General features: G+C 38.2%; 1 protein-coding gene and 1 long non-coding RNA gene across 3 annotated transcripts; one reads left to right on the top strand and one right to left on the bottom strand.

Annotated features, from left to right (window-relative positions):
- Window positions 1–131: 131 nt before the first annotated feature.
- EED (embryonic ectoderm development) lies at window positions 132–20223 on the bottom strand. 2 transcript variants are annotated; one of them, XM_004589827.4, is made up of 12 exons: window positions 19323–20223; window positions 15153–15305; window positions 13233–13325; window positions 12580–12645; window positions 11459–11584; window positions 10370–10451; window positions 6971–7062; window positions 5183–5316; window positions 2705–2810; window positions 1936–2094; window positions 1167–1240; window positions 132–468 (listed from the first exon to the last, which is right to left on the bottom strand). In XM_004589827.4, the coding sequence occupies exons 1-12, from the start codon at window positions 19434–19436 to the stop codon at window positions 342–344; spliced, it is 1326 nt and encodes a 441-aa protein (XP_004589884.1). In that variant the 5' UTR covers window positions 19437–20223; the 3' UTR covers window positions 132–341. The 2 variants fall into 2 exon arrangements, with proteins under 2 accessions (XP_004589884.1, XP_012783777.1); XM_012928323.2 differs by having other exon boundaries at window positions 329–468; window positions 2025–2094; window positions 19323–19576.
- Window positions 20224–20834: 611 nt separating this feature from the next.
- On the top strand, window positions 20835–26277 carry LOC131480215 (uncharacterized). The gene is made up of 3 exons (XR_009245341.1): window positions 20835–21020; window positions 25782–25921; window positions 26237–26277. It is a non-coding gene; the product is annotated as an uncharacterized LOC131480215 (long non-coding RNA).
- Window positions 26278–26705: the final 428 nt, after the last annotated feature.

Below are 26705 nucleotides of genomic sequence, written 5' to 3'. Positions count from 1 at the left end.
CTAAATCTTTGCTTTCTATGGCTTTCTCCAGTTAAATAAACTAGAAAAGATGATCACTGCGAAAAGATAAGGCCTAATTTGATTACTACTTTCTTTTTATCACAATGAAAATAACTAAAATAACACACAGCTTTACAAAAATAAATTTTTTATTAAAAGCAGTAGAGTCTGAGCAGGAAGACAGTACAAAGAATGTAAACAATGTAAACATCACTACATTCAGCTCAGCCTGATTGAATGCTGAAATACAACTCTAAATGCTCTATGTGCCCTTACTAGCAAGATACATTAAATCTAGTTTACAAAGGCAAACACAATCTAATTTTGATTAGGAAAGAATTTCATCGAAGTCGATCCCAGCGCCAAATACTGGCATCATCACAAACAGCTATAAGAATACTGCTATCCCTGCTAAAACTGGTTTGTCGAATAGCAGCACCACATTTATGATGAGTCAGTGTTGTACATCTAGGGGAAAAAAAGTATAACAAGTTAAATTCATACATAACGTTGTTAATGTCCACCCTAAGCCAGTGAATGAGAAAATAAGCAGATGTCCAAAGCCATATAAAAAGTACATGAGGGGGTCACCTTTGTGTATAGTGGATTAAGCTGCAGCCTGTGGCACTGACACCCCATATGGACGCTGGTTTAAGTCCCAGCTACTCCATTTCTAATCCAGTTCCCTTATTAACATGCCTGGGAAAGCAGAAAACTATGGCCCAAGTGCTTGGGCTCCTGCACCCATGTGGGAGACCCTGGCTTTGGCCTGGCTCAGCCCTAGTCATTGTGGCTGCTTGGGGAATGAAACAGCAAATGAAGACCTCCTCTGGCTCTTCCCCTCCATCTTTATTCTGCCCTTCAAATAAATTAAAATAAATCTTAAATCAGAAGGAAGTCAACCTAAAATTTAATAAAAACTTAGCAATATTTGAAATTATATCAGGCATATTGCAAATGTATATAATTCTTAAAACAGAAAGAAATAACTAAATGCCAAGGTATCCAAGGAAAAGTATTGGAGTAAAAAATAAATAATCTTGAGACTGGTAAATCTTAAAAATTATTTAAAGATGGAATTACAAGTATCGTTTGTTCACCCTGTGTAAGAGCATTAAATTCGGGGTAAGGACAGAATTTCTGTACAGAAATTTCCAAATACTTACTTGGCTTTATGAGGATCTTCTACTTCTAAGTCCCAAACATAAAGTTTGCCAACCTGATTGCCCAATGCAAGCATCTGTATAAACATATTTTAAAAACATAAAATTAATATAATCTCAATGCTCTAAAGCACTAAACAATCTTAAGCCATCTTTCTTATTTCAGAAAAACCTCAGTTCCAGCTTGACTGTGCCCTACCCTTGATCTGCTATTCCTAAACTGTAAATTCGGATAAGGGCAGTTGACACACTTCAGTGTCTTTAGAAATCAGAAGGCACTTTGCAAATTTATGAAGTACTTTTAAATTTACACTGTCAATCATTTCACTCTTTTGCCTTAGAGAACTGTAACAATCACCATGGAAAGCTTTCCCAAAGCTTTAACAGAGAAAATAAACATCCAGCTAATGTTATCACAATGCCTTGACCAGTTTCTTTAAAATTTTAAGTCACTGATATTTTACCTCTGTCTTCGATGCTCATCTTTCTCTTAAGTTTTTACAGAGAAAAGCTACTTGAGAAGATTATTAATACTCTCAATACTAAAAACATTAAAATCTTATGAGCAGGTGTTATCCAACTTCCCCCACTGATTTCTCACTGCCAATTTCATTTATGTATGTATTTGAGGGTGTGCAAAGCCAGAAAGATAAAATGGACATAGGGCAAAATAACCAATATAAAAAAACAATCAATGTATACTATCAGAAGAACATGAAAACAGAACAGAAACAACAGAAAATAATTTCAAAATGTAATAATATGTTGCTACCTTTTGCCAGAAATCCATAGAAAACCTCATGTACCAAATGTCACACTGGCTGTAATCAAATCGCCCAAGAATAGTCACATTAGACTCACTAGGTTTAATTTTATCTATATCATCTTCCATTTTGCCAGGTTTCCAGCATACAATGGCATTTTCACAAGACTAAAACAGAAATGAGAAAAGAACATATTAATTATAGAACTGAAATATAAAAACCTAAAGCAAAGACTTTTTCTCTATTATCGCTTCAGAATTAACAGATCTTTAGAACATTTATTATATTTACAATCTAAGTCCATACATGAAGACAAGAAATTTATCAACAAATAACATAAAAGAACTAACTTTTCTGAAACATTCATTCTGAAAGTTACAATTTCTCTTCCAAATCAACCAACTTTCAATCTTTGGATATGGAACCCATGGATGTAAAGGGCCAATTGCACAAATCTGGCCAATGACTGCCAGCCGCCTCTTTTTTTTTAAATAAAATTTTTCTGTGATGGATGAAAACATAAAAGCAAAATACCTGTTTTATTATTTAGCAATACTACTGAAAATCAGAGAACAGCTTACTAGAAACAAAGACTTTTTAAACTCACTGGGATAGTTTATGTCTAAAACAAATTCCCAAATCTGTGAAAATGAGGCTTAAAAAAAGGGTAATTTCCTACCTACCATTCATTTTAACAACTATGTAGGAATCTATATTTCTTGCAAAGTTTGAATATGTGCAAGAAATGGAAGTGCAACTTAACCATAGTTACCATACCTTGGAAAGTATCAAATCGCCCAACCATCTCACGCAGTCAACATAATTCCTATGTATGTCTCTGGTAGAAAAGTCAGGAAAGTGGATTTTCTGTGAAATAAAAGGCCTAAAGAAAGGATGAAAATGTAAGAGTTAAAAGAAAAAATACACAACAGAGTCATACTATCTTTCATGCTTGGATTAATAAACTTTGAAAAGCAAATGATCACTGTTAATTCCTCTGCCCCAGATAAATGAGTAACTTATCTGTTTACTGCAGTCTTTGCTTTCTGTTTACTTCCATTATCGGCTTTCAAACTCAACATTATTTGATGTCCTATGATCTAGAAAACATGCACCTTCCTGTCTGTTACTATACATAACAACCAATTAATCAGTCATTTAATTCTTGCTGTCCTAGCCAACAGTAAAGAGACTTAACAGCAGAAAATAAAGTTTCTCATAGAAAACATGTTATACTACCTACTCAATCATTTAAAATTAAGAAATAATGATTAGTTAAGTCAGTATACCTAGGGTATTTTGAAACAATCAATTCTCTAGCAACAACAAATGTTCAATATTGTTAAAGACCTCTCCAATTTTTTTTTATATTAAGAAAATGAGGATATGGAGAGCCATTATTTTTAATTGTAGTATATTTATGTGTGTATCAGGGGTAGGAGGAGTATCTGGCACAACAATTAACACGCCCTTTGGGAAGCACACATTCTTTACTGATGTGCCTGGCTTTGAATTCTGGTTCTAAGTCCAATTTCAGCTTCCTGCCAGTGTGTACCCATGGAGGCAACAGGCGACGGCCCACACTACATGAGTTACACACTGCTGGTTTCAGTCAAGCCCAGCCCTTGCTGTTACAGGCATTTTGGGAATGAACAAGCAGATAAAACAGCTTCCTGTTTGTCTTGCCTCTCAAGAAACTGTAAGTAAGTAATCTGAGAAGTATTAGGGTGAAGACAATAAACAAGACAAGCTGCTACCAACTATTTAGTTATCAGTACAGGTAACATTCCTAATCTAGTGGATGATTCAGTTTTTACAGTGTACTAACTGTAGAACAGGGTGTACCACGAATTAGCTATTGTAGGCAATTCACATGTCCTTTCTCTTTACCTTTTCCCTCATATGTATCATCAAAAATAATTCTTCCATTTCCAATTTAGGAATCTTTTATTTGCTAAAATATTAAAATGTTATTAATGTTCTAAGCTATTAACTCTAATTATGTTAATCATATTTTGGCCAAGTACATAATACAGTCTTATAGCTAAAATCTTAAAAAGTAGAGTCCATTATTTTCTGGAAGCCGTTCATTTGTATTTATTCCATAGACAAAAAACTTTAAAATATCAATTTATTTTTCACTAGTCCCTAGCATTTTAAACTAGAAATCTAAAAGCTGTACTAATTCTTAAGATACCACTGAGCTCTGATGAATGTTAGTAAATTGAAGTATTAATGATACTTACAAATCTAACAATTAGTAATCTGGTATGATAGCCAGAAGATAAATTAATCTTAACACATGTACATAAATGATTTTTATAGTCCAAGTTAATGGCAGCCTGGTAAAATTTTGAAGACATTTAGTGTATTAAGAACTGAAGCATTTCAAAAAAATCTTTAAAAAGCTGAAAAACTCATCTCATAGTACCATACAGAAATGATCCTGTATTCGAATTTTCTACACCAAATCAATCTCATTTAAAGGAAAGCATATTATAATGAAGCTAAGAATCCCATTTTTAAAATTTAATTTGCTACTTTGAGCTAGAATTTACTAACATATTCCTTATTTTCTGTATTCTACAATAAATTGCTTTAATTGTCGACATTTGTAACTTAAAAGGCTAAATATACACATACCTTAATAAAGTAAAATGTGCTAATTAAGATAAAAACAAACTTTAAAGGGGACTCAGCTCCCATTTAGAACAGGCAAATTTTATGGCATGTAAATTACACCTTAAATTTACTAGGGGAACAGGCATTTAGCCTAGCAGTTAAGATGTCCACCACATACAGCAGAGTGCCTGTGTTTAACACCTGGCTGACACTGACTCCGGCCTCCTAACAATGCAGCTCTCTGAGGCAGTGCTGACGGCTGAAGGAACTGAGTTCCTGCCACTCTGGTGGGAGAAGTGGATTGCACTGTTGGCTCCAGGCTCTGACCCCAATCCAGCCTGGCCTGTCGCCACCTGGAGATTGAACCAACAGACGAGGGCTATCTGTTACACTCTTTCTGCCTCTCAAATAAGCTAAAAAATAATAATTTAAAAGAAAAAAAATTTAAGTTACTAAAAAAGACACCTAAATTCAATGCTGGAACTTACATAACTGAGCTTTAGAAAGTTACTGGAAAAATTCATCTTAATTTTTTTGTTTTCCCACAAGCTTTTCTAACAATTTTGGGAAAAAATAAAGCACATCTATAAACAGCACCACATGGCAAATTGTTTTGAATATCACAACTGTTACCTGTTAGTTTTATTTGGATTATAATCATAAGATTCTTTAATTGCATTCATCATTCTCTTTGAATTGATCCTCCAAAGTTTAAGAGAGTGATCCATACCACAGGACATTATTTTTTCACCCAAAAGATCATAATCCTATATGTAAAACAGAAAAAGTTTAAGTGTATAAATGATAGTCCCAAATTATGTATAGCCAATTTTCACCTGTTATCTAGTGAAAATTGTACTTTGAATCACAATATTAACAACATTTTGGGCTTCATCCATGTAGGCCATAAATCAGAGCTGGGGTGGACATTTGGCCTAGCATTAACATGCCACTCGGGATGTTCATATCCCACAGATGCCTGGGTTTTGAGTCTTGGTTCTGCTCCTCAGGCCGTTCCTATTCAACGTCACCCTGGGAGGCAGAGGTGATATGGCTCAAGCACTTGGGAAGCTACCACCCACAAGGGAGGTCTGGACTGAGCTTTGTCCCTAGCTTCAGCCTGGCCCAGTTTTGGCTACTGTAAACATGTTGGGGGCAAACTCTCTGCTCCTCAAAGTAGAAAAGAAAAGCAACCAAAGAGTTTACTACGGTTCAGATTTCAAGTTTTAACTAGTTTGTCACCATTCAAGTTTGAGTTTTTTTTTTTTAAATATGGATGGCAAGAAAGTAAAATTCTTTGACTTAATCAGTTATATTCACATACTTCTTCTGATTGATTTTAAAGTACATAGTGAACGCTTTAGTAAAAATTATTCTAGGACAAAAGAGACAAACAGTAATATTACTTTTCTAATAATCCTAATCAAGCAATGAAACTCATATCTGTGTACAAAACAGGAATCCTTTAATACCTGAAAGTTTACCTTTATGTATCTGGTACATCTAAGTCAAAATATTTCAACGTTAACACTGGTTCTATAGCTCACTTTTTAAATGAAAAACAAACCTAAAAAGCAAACATATTTAACTTTTTCATTTGCCTTGTACTAATCCTTAATAGGCATCTCATAGGTTGTCTATTTTAACAATCTTATTACAGAGAAGAGATATATTTCCTGTTCTTATTTCAATTTATCTTGCACTACTCCAACATTGAAAGTAATCAAATGCACTTTTGTTTCACAGGAGCCTAGGAGATAACATGCAAACTCCACTCACAGGAATATTCTAGTACCTCTGATTTTAGGGCCTGCATGAGGCTGAGTGGGTTAAACTTCAATCTGCAATGCTGACTGTTCCGCTCTGGAATCAGCTCTCTGCTAATCTGGAAAAGCAGCAGAGGATGGGTGCTGCACCCACATGGAGTCCCAGATGGAACATCTGCCCCTGGCTTCAGCCTGGCCAAGCCATCTGGGGAATGAACCAGCAGGATGAAGCTATTTCTCTTTCTCTAATTCTGCCTCTTAAACAAATAAGTAAATTTTTAAAAACAAAAGAAATCAAATGAGCTATATATGGAAAACAAGTCAAGTCAAAATATCATAAAAGTCTGGTATGCAACTAAAAACATTTGTGCCGTACTAGTGTCTTTATAATCAACTGCCAGTCTTGTGTAATACCAGGAAATGTAAACAGAAGAGGTAAAAACAGGATGAGCACAATAAACAAAAGCAAAATCAAGCCTTTATCTGTTTTACTCCTTCACCTGTAAAACTAAAATCCTGTATACAAAATGTCAGTAAAATGTCTGTCTGGCAGTCCCTGTGAAAGAAATATGCTTTTCTGTAAGAAAAGAGTTCCACAGTGATTATTCACAGCTCTGTATAAGTCTGAACTTCATTTCCATGAGCCTTAACTTACAGCACTTAGAACTTCATCTCTGTGCCCTTCTACGCCTCCAAATATTGCGACAAGAGTGTCCGTTTGGATATTCCATAATCGTAAAGCATGATCTATGATAAAAGTACCAAAATATTAGGATGAAATTTTATCACAAATTACTGTGAACTTTCAATATGCTCTCAAAGTAGTAAAAATCTGAAATTAAAACTTCTGTACAGGAGCTTGTGTTGTGGTGTAACAGGAAAAGCTGTCACTTGCAATCCTGGTTTTATATATAGCTCCTAGTTACATCTCAGCTGCTCTAATTCTGATCCAGCACCTGGGAAAGTAGTAGAAGATGGCCAATGTACCTGGGAAAGCAGCAGAAGATGACCAAAGTCCTTGAACCCCTGCCTCCACATGAAAGGCCTGCAAGCTCCTAGCTTATGGTTTCAGTATGCCCCAGTCATGGCTGTTGAGCCATCTGAGAGGTGAACCAGTAAATGCACCTTTAATTTTAATGCAATCTTTAATTGCACCTTAAAAAATCTTTAGGGCCCTGCATAGTGGCCTAGTGGCTAAAGTCATTGCCTTGTACACGCTGGGATCTCATAAGAACACTGGTTCTAATCCCGAGAGCTCCACTTCCCATCCAGCTCCCTGCTTGTGGCCTGGGAAAGCAGTCGAGGACGGCCCAAACCCTTGGGACCCTGCACCAGTGTGGGAGTCCCAGAAGAGCCTCCTGGCTCCTGATCAGTTTAGCTCTGGCCATTGTGGCCGCTTGGGGAGTGAATTAATGGATGGAAGATCTTCCTCTCTGTATATCTCACTTTCCAATAAAAACAAAATAAACCTTAAAAAAAATCTTAAAAAGAGAATAATTTTCCGTAATATGTATTTAAGAAGAAAGTTCTGTATAGAAAGGACTAGGAATGGAATTGATGTTATGAGTTAAAATTCTTACAGGAAATATAGCATTAATATTTATGTAGTCTTAAATAGTTTAAATCAATCACCTCAAATAATTTCATTAAACAATATCAAAAATTGCTGCAGATAAGCTTCTGAAATAGAAAATAAATACCTATGGATTTGACAAGTAATTTTCTATTTTGCCATTCCCTAAGATACTGCCCTTTACTTACACCACACTCACATTTACGTAGTGAAGGGGATCCAACAGATTCATAAGATTTCTACAGTAAACCACAACATGATTTAAAGCTACATAGATTCTTCTACTAAATGTTAGTAAACACTCATAAGCAAAAGAAATGTCACACTGATATTTGACTTTTAAGACTGTGTTCAAACTGTATGTAGTATTAATACATTTCATAACACCCACTAGAATATGTGTGTATATATATATATAGAAAGAATATATTTTAAGCAGAAGAAATGAACATTGCCATACAAAGATTCCATGATCTCAATGTGTACAAATTTTTGTGAAGACATGCTTTCATTTCTCTTTGAGATCAGTTACATTCCTAGGCCTCAGAACTCTATGTATAATATTTTCAGGGATTCTAAGAATTTCCAAGTTAGTTATATTTTACCTTTCCACTAGTAAGGTTTGTATGTATTCTGATATCAACATTCCAGTCAGTATTTATTTGTTTATTTATTTATTTTGTTGGAAAGGCAGATATACACACAGGAGATACGGAAAGCTCTTCCTTCTGCTGGATCACTCCCTAAGTGGTTGCAATGGTCAGAGATGAGCAGATCTGAAGCCAGGAGCCAGGAGCCTCTTTCCAGGTCTTCCACACGGGTGCTGGGTCCCAAGGCCTTGGGCCGTCCTCAACTGCTTTCCCAGGCCACAAGCAGGGAGTTGGATGAAAAATGGAACAGCTGGGACATGAACTGACACCCGTATGGGATCCCAGTGGATGCAAGATGAGAATTGAGCCACTAGGCTATTGTGCCGGGCCCCAACATTTCTTACTGTTTGATATTTTTATAACAATCTTAAGTAGACGTGAAGGATCTCACTACAATTTTGATTATATTTTCCTAATGACTAATGATGAACATATGTATATGTTCACTGAAGGACTATTAAGAACTTCTGAGAATTTTTAATTGTATTGCTTTTCAAAGTCCCCTAATTACAGAAATGACATATTTTTCCTGTACTCCATCTTCCTTTCTTGATGCTATCATTTGAACAGCACAGTTGCTTTCATTCTGAAGTTGTTTGATTTAAAAAATGCTTTTACATGTAGGAGAAGACCCCAAGGCTAAAGGTTGTGTTAGTGAGGCCAATTCTGTGACACAGTGAATTAAACTGCCACTTATGTCATGTTGGACTGATGGCTTGAAACCTAGCGCTCCATTTCTGATCCAGTTTCCTGGTAATGCACCCGGAAGGCATCACATGATGGCCCAAGTACTTGGGCCTCAGCCATCCACATGGTAGACCAGGATGGAGTTCCTGGTTCCTGATATTGGAACCAGGCTATTATGACCATCTAGGGAATAAACCAGCAAACAGAAGATTCCTGTCTCTTCTCTGGCCCTCATTCAACTAAATACATACATACATACATAAAGAATCTTAAACAACAAAATACCTGTGTCAAGTGAGGCATTATGGCCTATAGTGTGGGAATGTCTAAGCAAAAGTATTGATATTAAGCATTACTTATTACAAGAATAAGTAATGAGCACTTTCTAGAGGTGGTGATTTCAAAATTTAAGCTTTGGTAGTTACAGAAAAATAGCATTCTAACATTTTCATGAGCTGTGATATAAAGATGTACTTTTAATTTTAGTAGACTGCAGAATGCATTATGGCATGGCAAGCCCAAGAAAACGATAAACTTCACTAGACTTTAGTAGAAATGTAAGGAAAAAAAGACAGTCAAGAATTGAATGTAAAAATAAGCACCTAACTCATTTCGGAGAATTAAGAAATAATAAAGACCTGTCTAAAGCAGAGTAAGTTTACAATGCCAATAAGCATAAAGAATAATGCAGTACTTCATGGAAACATGAATGGAGAATGATGGTAACTAGTAATGTAATTTACATAACAAAGTCTTTAAAACTTCAAAATGTAATTCATTTGGCAATAGGCCATTTAAAACCAACGAAACAATATAATCACTCAGTTGAAAGTAAAGATCTAGAACTGTCACAATGCAATATGGTAAATAAAGACAGGTAATCCTCAGTACCAGTTATTTTAACATCTGGTAAACCTAAATGTATTTCATGGTTCCTGTCCTCAATTCTTGATTTAGAAGTTCTTGAGAATTTGCTACTTAAATTTATTATAAAAAAAATTTTAATTTTTTTTCTCTTTGAACAACTTGGTTTTTTTGTTCCTTAACATGCATACACACACACATAAATACACACACACACACACACACACACACACACACACACATCCCCAAAGACAGCTAAAGAGGCATTTGCCGCACTTACCTTTACTTACTGATAAGAGAAGATTTGGATCTCGTGGATGGAATTTCAGCTCATTTATAGCATTTCCATGGCCAACATAATGCTATAATAAATTTAAAACATTTCAAATTTCATACTTCAAAATCGATAAATTGTTTCACTGATCACAAAGTATGAAGTAAGTACCAGTTTTGCCCTAAGTAAGGGTTCTCAGTCTTTGCTGCAGGTTAAAATCACCCATCAAAGCTGAAGGGAGAGGAGGTCCCTCAAGGCATGCCTGTAGATATTCTGCCCAGGTCAAGTAACAGAAGGGCAGTGTGGGTGGTGTTTAAAAGATCCTCAAGTGGGGCCCGGCGGCATGGCCTAGCAGCTAAAGTCCTCGCCTTGAAAGCCCCGGGATCCCATATGGGCGCCGGTTCTAATCCCAGCAGCTCCACTTCCCATCCAGCTCCCTGCTTGTGGCCTGGGAAAGCAGTCGAGGACGGCCCAATGCATTGGGACCCTGCACCCGCGTGGGAGACCAGGAAGAGGTTCCAGGTTCCCGGTTTCGGATCGGCGTGTACCGGCCCGTTGCGGCTCACTTGGGGAGTGAATCATCGGACGGAAGATCTTCCTCTCTGTCTCTCCTCTGTATATATCTGGCTGTAATAAAATGAATAAATCTTTAAAAAAAAAAAAAAAAAAAGATCCTCAAGTGATTGAGTATGCCCCCAAGATTAAAAAATACCTGAGTAGAGTTTTTAAAAAACTGGTTCACAAATCAGCTTCCTAGGATTCACCCTACAGTTCACTGCTAGGTGCTTGCTTCTCCATGCCCCATTTTGAATGTCTGGGAAAATGGACTCACTACCCACCACTGTTCATTTAGAGCCTCTCATAGTAAGGCAAACCAGAATAGGGAAATTATTTCAAAAGGAAACAGTGCAAATATTAACATTTCCCTACTCATTAGTCAAGTTGCATTACTCAAATGTGACAAGTCTCAAAAAGATTTTTTTTTAATTTAACAAGCAAAAAAGAAGTCAGAAATTTTACTATCACTGGTTTCATTAGTCTGAAATACAATGACATGCTTTCATGTTATGTCTTGAAAAGAAGCAGAAAACCCACCTTTATACACTGCATTGTTATAGGATTAATTATTCTAATTATGCCTCTAGATCCAGCCACAGCCAGCAAAGGATGACTTGTATTGCTATCATAGGTCCACGCACATGTATAAAAGTTTTCATCTGCCTAAGAAACATCACAGTTAAGAAATATAACTTCTTTTTAAAAAGAATATATGCTAATAATCACAACACATGGAAATCTTTGAAGATCTGTTAAAGTTGTGTTGTTTTTTTTTTTTTCGCAGAAAAGCTCTTGTTGATCTTGAAATTTACTAAATGGTGATTACAGGCCTAGAATCAACACCCAATGATGAAACAAAATCACAGTCCCTCCACTTCACTGTATTAGCGGTTTCAAAACTCTATCACTACATTGCCCAAAATCAGCCCCAAACAATAATGGAAACAATGGGCATTTTAGCAATATTTTATTTATGATACTTAACACTTACATTATAAAATTAAAATATATACCACATTATTATATAATATTTTTACTCTGCTGTGTGCGGTCTATGCTTCTCTAAATTTAAAAAAAAAAAAAAAAGGTAACAGGTCAGAAGCGGCTAACTGCCTCTGCTTTTCTTAGGCCCTCAGTTTATCATACGGATCTGAAAGAACTGTCCCATCACCTAGCTTTAACACTCTACCCCTGTAGCTTTTTTACAGCTTTCATTTTAAGAACCCTTGTCTTGTCTTATCTTATTTTCTAACCAGAACATCTATCTTTCATTTCCCCTCTAGACTTGGAAGAATGACTGCCAGTAACAGCCTCCTGTCAACCCAAGTTCATCATTATAATTACAATGAAATGGTAATATTTTAGCTGAAATAAAAACCACAAGTTTTAGCTATTCACTAATAACATTTTCAGTTCTTGGATTTCCAATGTTCCTATATGTAGCTGTCTGAATTTAACCCTCTCAGTCATCCTACAACGAATTTTGAGGATCAAGAAAACTAGATACCAGAATGATTCTGATGATGGTAACAGAGAAAAGTCTAACATTCATCAAGAAAGGATATTTTAGGTTAGGTTAAATTAATTTTGAAAAGTTTTGATGTATTTATTGAAAATATGCCTTTGACAAAAAACACTAACATTCCAGGAAAGGATACATCAGCATCCACATAAGATTGCAACAACCGGATTTCTCCTTGTGAATGACATTCATATAAGGTAACCTAATGAAAACACAGATACAGTCAATTGCATCTTAAGTATAGAGACAGCTTGTTTAGTTTATACACATACTTTAGTTATACTTATATCTTAAACACAGCAAAGAAAATAGTTCTTTAAATTAGCTCCTTTAAATTTTAGGAAGCATTTGTTAAGCTTACTGTTTTACATGATATCTGGAATATGTTAAATACCATTACTAACAGTTTTTTAAACATTCATTTTAGCTATATAACTGCACCTGCTCTTCAAAATGAGAAAAATTTAAAACTCAAAAATAATTAGGGTTTATTATTCCTTAATTAAATTCGCAATAAAAATTCCTTGGATGAGGGACAGTTGTTTTATTTATTTATATATATACATATATCTTCCGTTTTATACAATGTGAATAATATTTTAAAATCTAGACGTGTTTTCAAGTCATATTAGTTTTACTTTGATAATTTGTTGAAAGCTTAATTCCCATATTATAGAATCATGCTGTTAAACCAAAAATACAGAAAAATGTACTTCAAAATCATTCTATTTCAGTGTTATTCTGAGAACCAATCATTAAGTCAAATGCCAGAGACTCTTTAAAACTCACTCTGTTGCTTCCCACAGTTGCAAACACTAATGGATCTCCTTCTTTACTGTGCCAGTTAAACTGAACTCCAAACAATGGTTGGTTATGATCTTCCTATAAAATAACCATGAAATAAGAAAAATTAATGCATCCCTGAAACCAAAAAATGGCAGTAAACTAATCCTGCCCCTTTTCCCGATTCCAATCTTTTTATATTTTACATGCATAAGCTGACAGCTGATACCTAAACATTTTGAACTATCATGAATGATAACGTTTTAGAACAAGCAGTCTTAAATCTCAGGTTAGGTAACAACTACTTCTTTGAGAGAACAATTTGATGCTTGCCTTTTATTCTCTTAAACTCAGCCATAAATAACCAAAAAACTGGATAATTGTGGTAAGCACATCTAGCCTCCTGAGTCAGGAGGACAAGGTTTTTTCCTTTGGAAATAGAAAATTAAAAAGTGGCCTTAAAGAAGCACTATAGCCTCTGTTGTTCACTCAATTTTAGTAGGCTTAGTGTTTTTTCTTGTGAAGCATTATGTAACCCGATTTAAATCATTGCTTTCTAAGAAACTTACGGAAATAATTTTAAATAACCCTAAATCTGGGTTGTAAAAGAAAAATATGTCCAGAAAATTTACAGGAATACTTCAAGAGTGGACACAGGGAAGGGCATGAAATACAGTCATAGCTTCCAGGAGGATTTGAAGGAAGGAGGGAAGAAGGACGGATAGGCGGACGGATATGGAGAGAGGGAGACAAAGATCATTCACAAAGTTATTTGTAAGGTTTTCAGGTGTGTTATTTGAGGCAGAGACACAGAGAAAGAGCTACAAACTGCTGGTTTATTCCTCAAACATTCACAATGGCAAGGGCTGAAGCCAGGGGTCACAGCACAGTGCAGACTCCCCACATGGGTGGCAGGAATCCAATCACCCAACCACCACCACTGCCCCCCAGGTCTGCAGGAGCAGGGACTTCTGGGCTATAGGTTTTATCACTACAGGGTAAAATGCCTGCTCACTGCTTTTATTGTCAAACTCCTGGCACTGAACACCAAACATTAATTTTCATGCTCACCTAAAGTCAGTAATTATACTTCTTTTTCAACTTTATTCACTTTTTATAATTTGAAAACCCACAGCTTCAGAGTTTGTAAACATTTAAGAGGCAGTTAAAAACATCTTCTGAATATAATGCTTAAAATAGGTTAGTATAAATAAATAATAACATGCACGTACAATAGATAATGCCTTTAATGATGAGATTAATTTCCCTTAAAGAGGATTAGATTTGACATACTGAGCACTGAATTTCTGCCATATGGCCGTAGCTTCTTAGGCTCCCTCAAGACTTTTATCTAAAAGTATACGTATATATATGTTAAAGGCTTTAATTCACATACATGTTAAGATAAGATGTATTCATTTTTCAGGAAAAATAAATTGCAAATTATAGAAGTACACAAAAATAAATCATCTTAAACATCAATAATTCTTTTCAGAGTTAATGAAAATACTATTAATGACGTTGCTGAGATAATCTCAAAGCCTTATTTTCCCCAAATACTGAATAACCAGGTTTTTAAAGTATGTAGTTATTTCCTTGAAAACAATACAAATAAAAGAAGTTAAATTTTTAAAAACTTCAGACATCTGTTCTAATTTATATCAAAATGTGCACAATTGTTGTAAAACAGTGCTGCCAGCAATGGCTGTTGTAATATTCTCCTACATCTTTCATTTGAATACAATCAATAAAGCAAAACCAGCTTGGAACACTTAGTTGTATGTTAACTGAAACAACCAGAAAACAAAATTCTTCAAATTACTATAAATTGAAATATCTTAGAGTATCTGGAGAATAAAGTTTGCTACTTCTACATAATTTTGAAATCTTGTGTTCAAACCAAAAGATCCATCCTACTGCACATACCTTGAGACTATTTACACATTTGAAAGAATATTTGCATTTTTTTGACTTCCATTTTCCCTTTCCCCAACTTTTCCTTCCGGGTGCATTTGGTGTATTTGTAGGTGTATCAGGGCGCTCAGTGTTTGTGCCACTTTCTATACTGATGGCATCGTCCTGGAAGCAACAAATCAGGAAACACTGCATGAAATAGCAATTCCATATTTGCAGCAAATGGATTTTGTACTTGGACAATGTTCTCTGACTTAAAAAAGTAATTTCTAAAAGAAACGAATTTATTCCAGCTTCCAAATAAGAATAAAAAAGAACTCAGTCATACATTACTATTTTATGTCAGCAAAAATGAAAACAAAATGCAAATGATAATAAAAATGTTAGAGTAGTAGTGCCTTTAAATAATAAGTCACTGGTCCGTGTCAGCCACTTCAGCACACCTGAGCAGCTCATCTTCATGGCTCTCTGCAGAAAGTCAGGGTGTGCTGGAGAGTGCCTCCCTGCTCTCCGGCTGCTGCCAGAGGCCTACAGGGATTCAAACCCACAGCCAAGGCCCCCACATCCCACTGACCCACAGGTCTTCCTAACAGCAGGGGACTCAGCTGTTGCTTTCTCCTTTTTAAAATTCTTTTATTCAAACCACTTATTTATAAAATAGACCATTTAGAATTTTCTTCAAAGCTCTACTGCTTCTGCCTTATTTATAAATGAAACCTGCTTCACAGATCCAGTTGCAGGAAATCTTTAAAAATTCTTTCATCTCTTTCCTATCTGTAACCCAACAGATCAGCCCTCTCATCTCCACAGAGGATTTCCAAACTTTCTCTGATTACATTTCCAGTCCCCTTTATTCTAGTCTTCCTAAATTCTTTACAGAGGAGGCTTTTTTTTTTTTGTCAAGGAGTGTCTGTTAACATCAGTCAGGACACATCTAGGAAGACTGCCTAAAGGCCTAATTTTAAATCATTGCTTCCCAAGGCTAGTGTTCGGATATTACAGAATGTTAGAACTGGAGTGTCCAAAGCAAGTCCAAAGACTGTATTAATTCATATAAATTCAATACAGCATTAAGCACTGCCTGGGCTTCAGAGAGCCCCCAAATGAAAAATACTTCTTAATGCAACATAATCAGTAATTCTGGAAGTTAGCATGAAAATTTTGAAGTTGGGTTCCTAGACTGAAATCACTTTTCTGTTCTATATTTTCTCAAACTTTCACAGGTAAATCTAATGTGTCTCAACAAAAAAACATGCCTTCTCTTTCAAGTTATCAGCTGACAGCCCTCTTTACTGCTTCTGTGTTTATAATTTTTTTTTTAAATACAGGTAACTGACAGGCAAATTTTGTCTCCAAAGTAGATGTTCAAGATGCCTTCCTTTCCTCTGTGGAAACTTTTTCTCTATTTACAATTCATCTCTACACTCTTTTACTGCACAAATCTATATTGTTCTGATGTTTCCCAGTATTTGCTTGGTTCCCTCATGAGTCACATGGCTTTTTAAACACATGTTCACTTAGCTTTTTTCCTGAAAAATTATTTTCTTAGATAAGTGAAACAATAAAACTCTTGCATCAGCCTCTTAACATTTTAGCTGAACACTGACCAGAATCAAATGACCACCCAAAACACTGTCAACAGCAGAAGACATTGCGTATTTTTTAACTTCTGACGACTTAATTTGCTTGCCTCCTCCAAAGGTGAATTTTGATAAAAGCAGATGGAAACATAACACTTTGATTTTACCTAGATATGCCAAATGTCTCACAAGCTGGCTTTCACCTTACCTCCCCCTGGCAGCCCAGAAGGATAAGATGCAATAGCTAGGATACTACCATCTTTATTCACCCAACATTAAAAGAGATGGAGAGTCGCCACTAATTTGTCCCTCAATCTTGGCACAAGCTATCTAAGCAAAAACACACTCTCGACACTCAGCTCTCTCAATTTAATCCATTCAGGCTTCTGCCTGAAACCAACTACTCTGCTGTCAATAGGATCTTTACAACTTACAGAAAGGGGTAGGCATGCACAACAAACTTTTTTTTTGCAAAGTATTTATTTATTTATTTATTCTTTTTCTGTATAGACTGGGCTTCCTCCCCCAAATTCCCACCCTCCTTCAGATTTTCCCATTTTGTTACAATGGTTTAGTCCTTTATAAGGAATCATAATTCCATCAGTCTCTAATTTAAGCTACACAATAAACTTTTTTCCCCGTTTTTTAAATATATTTTTGACAATCTTTACATAGTTAATTAGGGCACAATGGTTCAAGGGTTACAGGAAAGTGGGTAAGACTATCATTTCCACACATTTTCACAATAAACTTTAAAGTAAAATGTTCTTTCAATTCTGTGACTCATCTTAACAATAGGACCTGCTCAGGCTATCTTGAGGCCAACTCCAAAACTGTGATCTCCACCCACCTATTTCTGGTCTTCTGTCATTACTCACCTCCCTTGAGAGTTGTCTGCTCCTTGTCAATTCAATTTCTGTACAATATTCTCCTCCTCTTCCCTTACTGACTGACCCCCTTAACTTCTAAGATCATGAGTCTATGGAATTCAGAGGGCCTGTGAATTCGCATAAATAACAACACAGAATGTTAATTTTCACAGCCCTTAACTGTTGTGACTTTTCACCAATGGATGTCAGGTATTTTGAAATCATTATTTTGACTGCACATACTGAAAACTTGTTCAGTCACCACTGCCACCAGAACCTATTCTTCAATATGCCGATATTATTACATCTAAAATTTGTTTTGAAAACATTTTACACCATATAATTTTAGCTTTAAAACGGAATGTCACCTTAGATACTGTATTTTATACATTTACAGATGCAATTCTAAGAAGGTGCCATAAAATTCATTAAGGTGTCCAAGGCACAAACACTGCCTCGCTGGCCACTGAAACAAAGGCTAATCCAACCATTTGGAGCGGAACAGCTTTAGAATGCAACAAAGAACACCAGCATTTTCCCTTAAGACTCTTCAAAAAGCAAAATTAGATTCCCTTTACTTTGTCTCCAGAAATTGTCCTCATTCAAAAACAACCTGACATTTTCATAGTCTAAGTATGTGCAAAAGCCATTAGAAACATACGAGTTGATTGCAAAATATTATCAATAACACTTGCATAGTACCTGTTATAGGAAAGGTACTATTCCAAGCACTCTACCTGTATTATCTCATTTAATCCTTACAAACACATGAGATTTTAAAAAATGATTTTAAAAAAATCATCCTCAAGACAAGAAACTGAGGCAGCTGGGTCAAGTGCTTTGGGGGTCAGGCAACCCGTTACTTGTGGGTATTTTAACCTAACGTGGATCCAGCGTCTGAGCTCCTAACTACCGGCTTTCTGCCAACAGAATTTTAGAAAAACACACAGAAATAAAAATTTACAGTCTTCCTTCAAGGATTATCAACCAATTAACCATTCCCAAACTTTCTCCTCTCTCCGGAAAAAAAAAATCTTTGCGTCGTTTGAGTGAAAATCGTGGTCATGACATTGGGCGATAAAGCATGCTTCGGCTGGGATTCGAGATGGGGATTTAAGGATAGGGTGAGTGCGACTCAACATTATTCCTAAAGCAGGCCAAAGTGAGATAAACTTCCCCCTGCCTTCAAACGCACGCTCAAGAGTTTTTAAGGTTTTCATTGGCTGGACACGAAGCGGGCAGGAGAGGACACCAAACGCTCTGATGTAGTCATTCCACCCCCATTATCCGAGATCAACCCGCCGCATCCAGAGGATTCTACAGGGGGTGCAGGAGTGGCTCGGTCCCCAAACTTTCGAACAGTTCGTGCCCGTGCCCCCTCCTTCCACCTCAGCCAACTCTCCAGCTCGCCTTCTAACCCGCTGGAATCTCGGAGCTGCACTCTCCCCCAGGCCCACGCGGAGGGCAGGACAGAGCTCGCACCCCCGGGCCGTGGAAGCCCCTCTCGGCCCCGGCTCACAACCCCCCTGGTCAGGCTCCGAGCCCCCTGGTCAGGCTCCGAGCCCCCGGGTCAGGCTCCGAGCCCCCGACACGCCCGCCTTTTCCTGGACGCGGGGTGACACCGCTCCCTTCCCCGCCACGGCGCCCTCCCCGCCCCCCGCCCCCAGTTTTAAAAGAATCTAAAAACTTTCACTCCACAGACTCTCGCCATCGCTCGGCGCCGCTGCACTCACATTTTCGTCTCCAGAGAGATCGGGGTTGCTGTTCTCGTCGCTGCTCAGCTTCTGCTTCTTGGCCGCAGGCATGTCTGTTCCCGCCGGCGCTGTCGACACTTCCCTCTCGGACATATTCCGCCGCCTCCCCCCAGGTTCCTGCCGCCTCGGGCGGGGCCTCCGCCACACCGCCGTCAAGCAAGCCCGTCCGGAGCTTGCCGCAAAGCTGCCACTGCCGCCGCCACCTCCGCCGCTCCCCCCAGTGTCGCAAATCGCGCCCAGCCGCCGAGGCGGGCGAGCGTGCGACCCCGCCACACTGCTGAAAAAGGGGCGCGCGCGTGCGCGCCCTCCCGCGCAGCTTCCTGGCTCCTTCCCTTGCCCGACTCCCGTTTCGCCCTCTTCCCGCCGCGCCCCCCTCCCCGGCCGTTTGCACGGAGACGGATGATCCGAGGGCTTCAGAGGGCAGTATTTCGTATGTCTCGCTTCCCCACCACCACCTCGGAGAGGCAGAGCTCAGAGGGATGCTCCGTCCCCCTCTTCCTCCGTGCAAAGACGTTTCAGCCACAATTGGCCCAATCCATCGGTCTCCGACCCGCGGCAAGGGAGCGAAAAGTCTGTGGAATGGAGCAGACCACCAGCACCCCGGGGGACGGGGGACGACTGGCCAGGTCACCTCTTGCTGGAGGCTCTGTGTGCCAGGCGTCTTTGATCCGGAACTTGGGAGATAACGATTTCGCGTGATTCACGCGGTTGTTCCCACGTAATTTCTGCTGGAGGATGGAAATTTCCAAACCGCAGAGCGCTTCGCACTTGCTTCCCCCATCCGTCGAATGGAAGGCACCCGCCGGGAGGTGCGCACGCGCCGTGGCGTCCTCTCGCGCTGGGTTCTGGGTTTCCTCCTGCTGGCCCCTCCTCTTGTCCAAGTCTAGTTTGCTGAACCAGGTAGTTGGCTACTGGGTTTCCATGGCCAGGAATGGATTTCAAAGCGCCACCAATCGTCTTCTCGGGACGCCCCCTAAATTGTTGAATATTTATCGCAGTGAATTTTTCACCTCACCCAGTTGGGGCCAGTACTGGCTAAGGTTTCAGTAGAAGTTTCCTGAAATTACAGTCTTAGCTCTCCAAGAAGTTACAGCACAAATGCTGTGGAGAACGCCGAGCCTGTGAATACGGCGGAGAGCTCCGGCTATGAGCCTGTGAGGCTCAAACGACAACTATTTTTTTGGTACAATACAGTGAAATTTCGGGGGGGGGGGGAAGGCGACAAAGCTGTTGTACTTCGTCTGTGTTACTCACATCTGGACTCTTGACAGATGCAAAATACATAGGTGAACCCTTGCAGGTTTGTTAGTTGGGTCCGGAAGCCATACAACTGAGCAGTGGGAAATGACCAACGATGGCAAAAAATGAAGCATGGCCTGTTCCTTTGTTTTAGAATACAGTTTTGACTACTGTTATTTCTGGTCCTCAGTGTCTTCATCTAAAAGCGTGGAGGTGGGAATGAACCAAACGTTATGAGCACCTACTTGATACCACATGCGTTTTTCTCTTGGATCTTATTATATCACATAAGGAATAACCCGTCTTAAGTGCCTCGTCCATCGAATTCTGGCACATGCCTTGCCAGTGAGAAAATCCGCTTCATTATCTGCAGGTTGCAAATGAATCTTCCCTTTGGAATTAGGAGAGAACGCTTGGTTGCTAATGAAACAAAGGAAGGTGAGGGCAGAGTAAGACTTTTTTTACAATTAAGATTTGGGGAAATTATGAAAGCTGAAACAATCTGGATCTTAATAATTATAGTGTTTGTGGAACACTCTGTAAGGGAGAGGTGCCAGATGAGACAGCTGCTGAGGAGGTAAGATGTAATTTGGTGGGACATTGTTTATTGGGTAAGGCAGATACTCTGTTTCATTGGGAAGGATGTTTGGGAAAGATAATCCTAAAGTAAAGGATAATCAACTAACACATTTCAGATTGCTGTATGGGCCCAGTAGGAGTTGAGAGTTGGGAGTCAAATTTTAGTCATAAATTTAAGAAAGTGCTGAACATTGAATACAGGACCAATGAGAAGAAAAACACTGAAAGATATTCAGCACCCATGCTATCTGTAAGAAAGCAAAAATATTTTTAAAGAGGCTTGTTAAAACAGGGATTTTTGAAAATTTCCTTATAAATTATGGATGAAAGGTGGAAATTATTTTATGCTGATTATTACTAACATTCAAAAATTATTCTGACATTTGTTAACGTGGTGATGAAGACTTCCTACAGGACTATTTTGAAAGATGTCAGAATTATAGGGAAGGAAAATTGGGCTCTAACTGCAACAAAGACAAGTGAGATTTAAAATCAAAGAGCAAACATTTTTTTCAAAAATGAAGAGAAAAGAAAAAAGAACAAAGTCAAGGGTGTCAGTAGTTGGAAAATTACTAAGAAGAGCCATCAAAAGTAGGGAAATTCTTGCTAAACTGACCGAACTAAATTCTTGCTCAAGATTGGGCAAGGTGATAACAGGTAGACAAGTCTAAGTTGAATTAGAATTCTTGCTAAATAAGCTGCTGATAGGAATCATGAACAAGAGCTAGTTAAGAAGCCTCAGAGGAACCTGACTTAAATTTGGTCAAGAAGCAAGCCTTTGTTACTGTGTTAGGGCCATAAGCAGGAAGCTGGATTGGAAGTAGAGAGTTGGGATCTGGGCCCGTGTCCATCTTGGATGCTGGCACTTGCAGGCAGAGGATTAACTAATTGAGCTGTTATGCTGACCCCACAAAATTCTATTTTGACAAACCTATCTACTGTGTCAGTATCTTGCAGTAGAAATCTTTTTGGCTCTGTTTGGTTGATCTATCCTGCAAGGTAGATCCAAGATCAGTTAGTGTTATAGGAAAAGAAAATTCACAACTTTCTTGGCATTCTAATATCTTCTAAGCTCCATAGCAGGAAATGCATTTCAGAAGCTAAATAAAACCCTTTTCAGTTGAACCCATTTCAATTGAAGTCTATTTCTCATCTTTGTCTATTCCACTTCATAGCTAGCAGCTGTTCATCATCACACATGCAATGTATAGTCACATCCTTGCAGATCTGGTTTTCAATGCACAGAACATCATATGGCTTTCTCTGAACATTTTAAACCCAATCAGGAAGAATTTACCAACTTATGTAACTTATATGGTTATTCAAGAAGTGGGGTTCGAAAAAAGGAAAATAAGACATAATCCCTACCTTCAAAAATCCTAATGTTCTTCCAACATTAACAAATATTACATATTTAATCCATATTTACTGAGTACCCACTGAATACCGGCACTATTTCAAGTGCTGAAGAGGCTTGATAATAAGCTAAACCTGCACAATTCTGTTGCCATAGAGCCTATTGTCTAGGAGGAGAAGCAGATATTAGCCAAATAATCACCTAATTATATATGAAATTACTGCTGTGGTACCAGATAAAAAGGGCAAGTACAAGATTAGGGCTGCTGCTAGCCCATATGGTGCCTTTGTGCTACTTTCCAAGAAGACTGCCATAGGCAGAAATAGCCTAGAATAGGCATGACTAGGAAAGCAGACTATGCCTTTGGTGATTTACAAAAGATACCAGTTCTTTCAGGCTGATAAAGCCCTGCTCCACATGGGAGGCTTTCTGAGTGGAGCAAAAAGTGGGTTTCAACACTACACATCACTGCAGCTGGGAACCTTTCAGATGAACCAACTGCGCACGTGTACACAGTAGCCTTCCAAAACTTCTATGGACATCTATAGTAAAGTGAGATCAGGGAGAGCAGAAGAACAGGAGAGCAGGACTGAAAGAAGAATGAGCCAGGGAGTAAGCCAGGTGAAAGAGGAAAAACATTTTACAAAGTTTGCCCAGCATATGCTAGACTCTCTGCCATTGTCCATACCTACAATGTCAGGATACAGTTAAACAGCAGAATGGTAGACTTATGACTGATTATTAAGGACTATACAATGGTAATGATATGGGGGATATTAATGGCAGGGTGCAGATTGGGGGTGAGGAGGAGGGGAACCCAAAGCCTGTGGAACTGTATCATGGAATAATAAATAAATTTAAAAAACAAATCTAAAAAAACTATCACCTGCTAAAAAGACTTAAACAGAAGACAATGTAAATGGCATTACTGACTTTAACTATTTTAATTTCTGTGTATTTGAGAGAGAGACAAAGCATAGAGAGATATTTAGCTCCCATCCACTGTTTCATCCCCCAAATGCCTGCAGCAGTTCCAGCATGGGCCAGAACTAAGGCTAGAAGCCAGGAATTCAGTCGCAGTGTCCCACATGAGTGACAGGAACCCAAACATTTGAACCATCCCTGTTGCCTCCCTAGGTACGAAGGAGTTGGAGCTGGGCATTGAACTCGGATGTGGGATACAAATATCTTAACTGCTAGACTAAACACCCGTTTTAATTTTTTGTGGGTATTTTATTTACCGATAGGGAAATACACAGAGACGAAGTATATGGCCCAGTGAACTTTGCCACAGTTATACACCCATGTAATACACAGCCCATCAAGGCATATACAGAACTTGCAATGCTTCAGAACGTTTCCTTGTGCCTCTTTCCATTTGAATCTGTGCCCTAATCCTCCTTAGGCAGCTATCATTTTGTTGCCAATATTATGTTGGTTTTGCCTTGTATGGATTTTGCCTAATTTAGAACTACATGTGAACAGAATTCAGTATGCACTCTTTCATGTTTGGCTTCTGTTGTTCAACACAATGTATTTGATGTTTATAAACTGACATTGACTTTTAAAGAAAAATGTCTGCCTACATCATAGGTACACAAATGATAACTAGCAGAAGACTCGCCTGGATAGATTGTCAGGGAGCAGATGCCTGGTCCCCATCCTCATAGACTCTGATACACTGCACACTTTGTACAAACTCCTAAGTGATGCCAGTACTGCAGATCCAAGGACCATGTTTTTAAGAATCACTGATCTAGATAAAAATTGTAAAAAGATGTTTTATAGCATTTTCTAGGGATTTATTCATTCAACAAACACTTTTAAAGTACTTACTTTGTATCTGGTGCATAATTAAATAATCATGCTTCAACTCTTACAACTTGTATTCTAATTATGGAAGACAGAGGGGAAGCAAATGAGTGTTTAGCTGTCTTAGGAAATCTGTTCACTGTGTAATGCACAAAATCTTAAGAGACAAAGTGCTTTGGCTTAGGCCACTAAGAATAAAAACAGTGCTGTATAATGGATCTCATACCAGATATAGGAATCCTGCCAAGCTAACTGTAAAGAAACCAGTAAGATCTAGTTTTTTAAGCCTATTCCACATACCTGGTGCTACACAAAGTGCTTACCATACAGCGTTTTCTTAATCCCTTCAATAATTATGAAACTCATACTATTTTATACACTTCTTGTAAGTGCAGGAACTGGGACTTAGGGAAGTTCAGGTTTAGCCAGAGGTTACTCAGTGAGTAAATATGAAAATTGGGATTCCAACCTCGATCTAGTTGACCCTGGTACTAGTCCTTTTAATTACTAACACTTGTAGCTCACAGGAAGAAAGTAACTTTCATAAATAATTTTGGTGATAAAAAAACTCAGACACAAATTGCTTCTCGGCCTTTTGGCTAAGATCAAGTGTAAAAAAAACTCAGACACAACTTAAAAAACTACATGGGAGGGCCTGGTGGCGTGGCCTAATGGCTAAGGTCCTTGCCTTGAACGCACCAGGATCCCATATGGTCATCGGTTCTAATCCCGGCAGCTCCACTTCCTCTCTATCTCTCCTCCTCTCTGTATATCTGACTTTGTAATAAAAATAAAATAAATCTTTAAAAAAAAACTACATGGGAAAAATGAATTGCAATACAATGCACATTTCCCATGAACTTTTTAAAAAAAGATAGATTTATTTTATTTGAAAGGCAGATTTTACACAGAGAGAAGAGACAGAGAAGTCTTCCACATATTGGTTCACTCTCCAAATGACTACAATGGCCAGAGCTGGCCAGGAGCTTCCTCCAGGACTGCCACATGGATGCAGGGCCCCAAGGACCTGGGCCATCCTTTGCCACTCTCCCAGGCCATAAGCAGACAGCTGGATCAGAAGTGGAGCAGCCTTCTTTGCTACTGCACCAGCTCCTTCTATGAACTCTTAAGAGTGTATTTGTAATATTGTATGCTGTAAAAGAGATACTGAGTTCAACAATGTACTATAATCAGAAGGCTAGTAGAGTGTTATATTTTGAATAATAATTCTTGGTCCCCAAAGCCTGTGTATTGGTCTTGATTCCCAGACCCCTTATGTTTATGCATTAAGGATAGAACTTATCCAATGATAGTGTATGAAGGTGGGGCCTTGCAAGGGGATTAAAGTGGGTTAGGTTGTTGGGTGATGCTCTCATTACTCAATTATGATAGCTTTATAAGGGCAGGTCACAAAGACAATGATGAGCATGCCTGCTGTCTTTGCCTTCCAGGCTCACCGTGTGATCTTTACTCTGCATTTATCCCACCATCCACTGTCATCACACACCAGACCACTGAGGATGTCTGATCTACTGTGAACTTCTGCAACATGAGCTGAAATAAACCTTCCTTTGCAAGTAGCTTTTCTCAGGTATTTGTTATAATGACAAAAATCTGGCTGATACAAGGAGTAACTAGCTAATTTGAACTGGGTGGAAATATGAGAACTTATTTAAGAATTAATGGGAATTAGGTTGAGAAGTACATTTTTGTCAGTATTACCCTAATAGAGACAGAGGCAATTCAGAGGCTGTGAATTTTGTATGCTAACTAAGATATACCGTGTTGTGGATACAGAAACATTTTCCATGAATAGTTATAATTTGAACAAAATATCCCTCAAGATTGTACAGTAGTTTTGCTTACCTATAGAATACACCCATATGATTCCTAATTTGGTTTTCAGGTTTCTTTGATAAGGGGAAGGAAGTACAATCAAGAGTGAACCTTCAGACAAGGTGTATTCCACTTTAGTACTTTGGCATATGATTTCATAAACAGGTGTTTTGTTAATTTGGGAGGGACTAGATGAGGAAAATCCTTATGCCATTGGTCCCTAAAGCTGAAGGTAGCTAATGGAGAGTTTTCAGGTTGACAGAGGTTAGAGAGTAAGACTGAAGGTGGTGAAATGAGGTCTGAGACTATTTCTATAGTGGATACCTGAACAAAAATGAAAAACATGGGGTTTCCAGATATATTTAAGAAATTCAAACTGGACTTGGTAATTCATGAAACATGATGCGTGAGAGGAAACAGGTACAGGATGACTTATGTTCATAGTTTGACTGATGTGATGGATGGCAGTATCTCTAAGCGGGAAAAATAGAATTAGGGAACATTTTTAACCTTTAGTCTTGAGAAGTGTCTTCACATTT

The sequence above is a fragment of the Ochotona princeps genome, chromosome 4 (genome assembly GCF_030435755.1).
Source record: "Ochotona princeps isolate mOchPri1 chromosome 4, mOchPri1.hap1, whole genome shotgun sequence".
Lineage (NCBI taxonomy): Eukaryota > Metazoa > Chordata > Mammalia > Lagomorpha > Ochotonidae > Ochotona > Ochotona princeps.
The sequence above is the reverse complement of the archived record's forward strand: the minus strand, read 5'-3'. Positions and strand labels throughout refer to the sequence as shown.

Coding starts and splice junctions, on each gene's coding strand:
- EED (XM_004589827.4), bottom strand. CDS start 19,436: ATGTCCGAGAGGGAAGTGTCGACAGCGCCGGCGGGAACAGACATGCCT. Junction 1,241..1,935: donor CTATGGATTTCTGGCAAAAG/GTAGCAACATAT, acceptor ATGTTTATACAG/ATGCTTGCATTGGGCAATCA. Junction 469..1,166: donor GAAGATCCTCATAAAGCCAA/GTAAGTATTTGG, acceptor TTTTTCCCCTAG/ATGTACAACACTGACTCATC.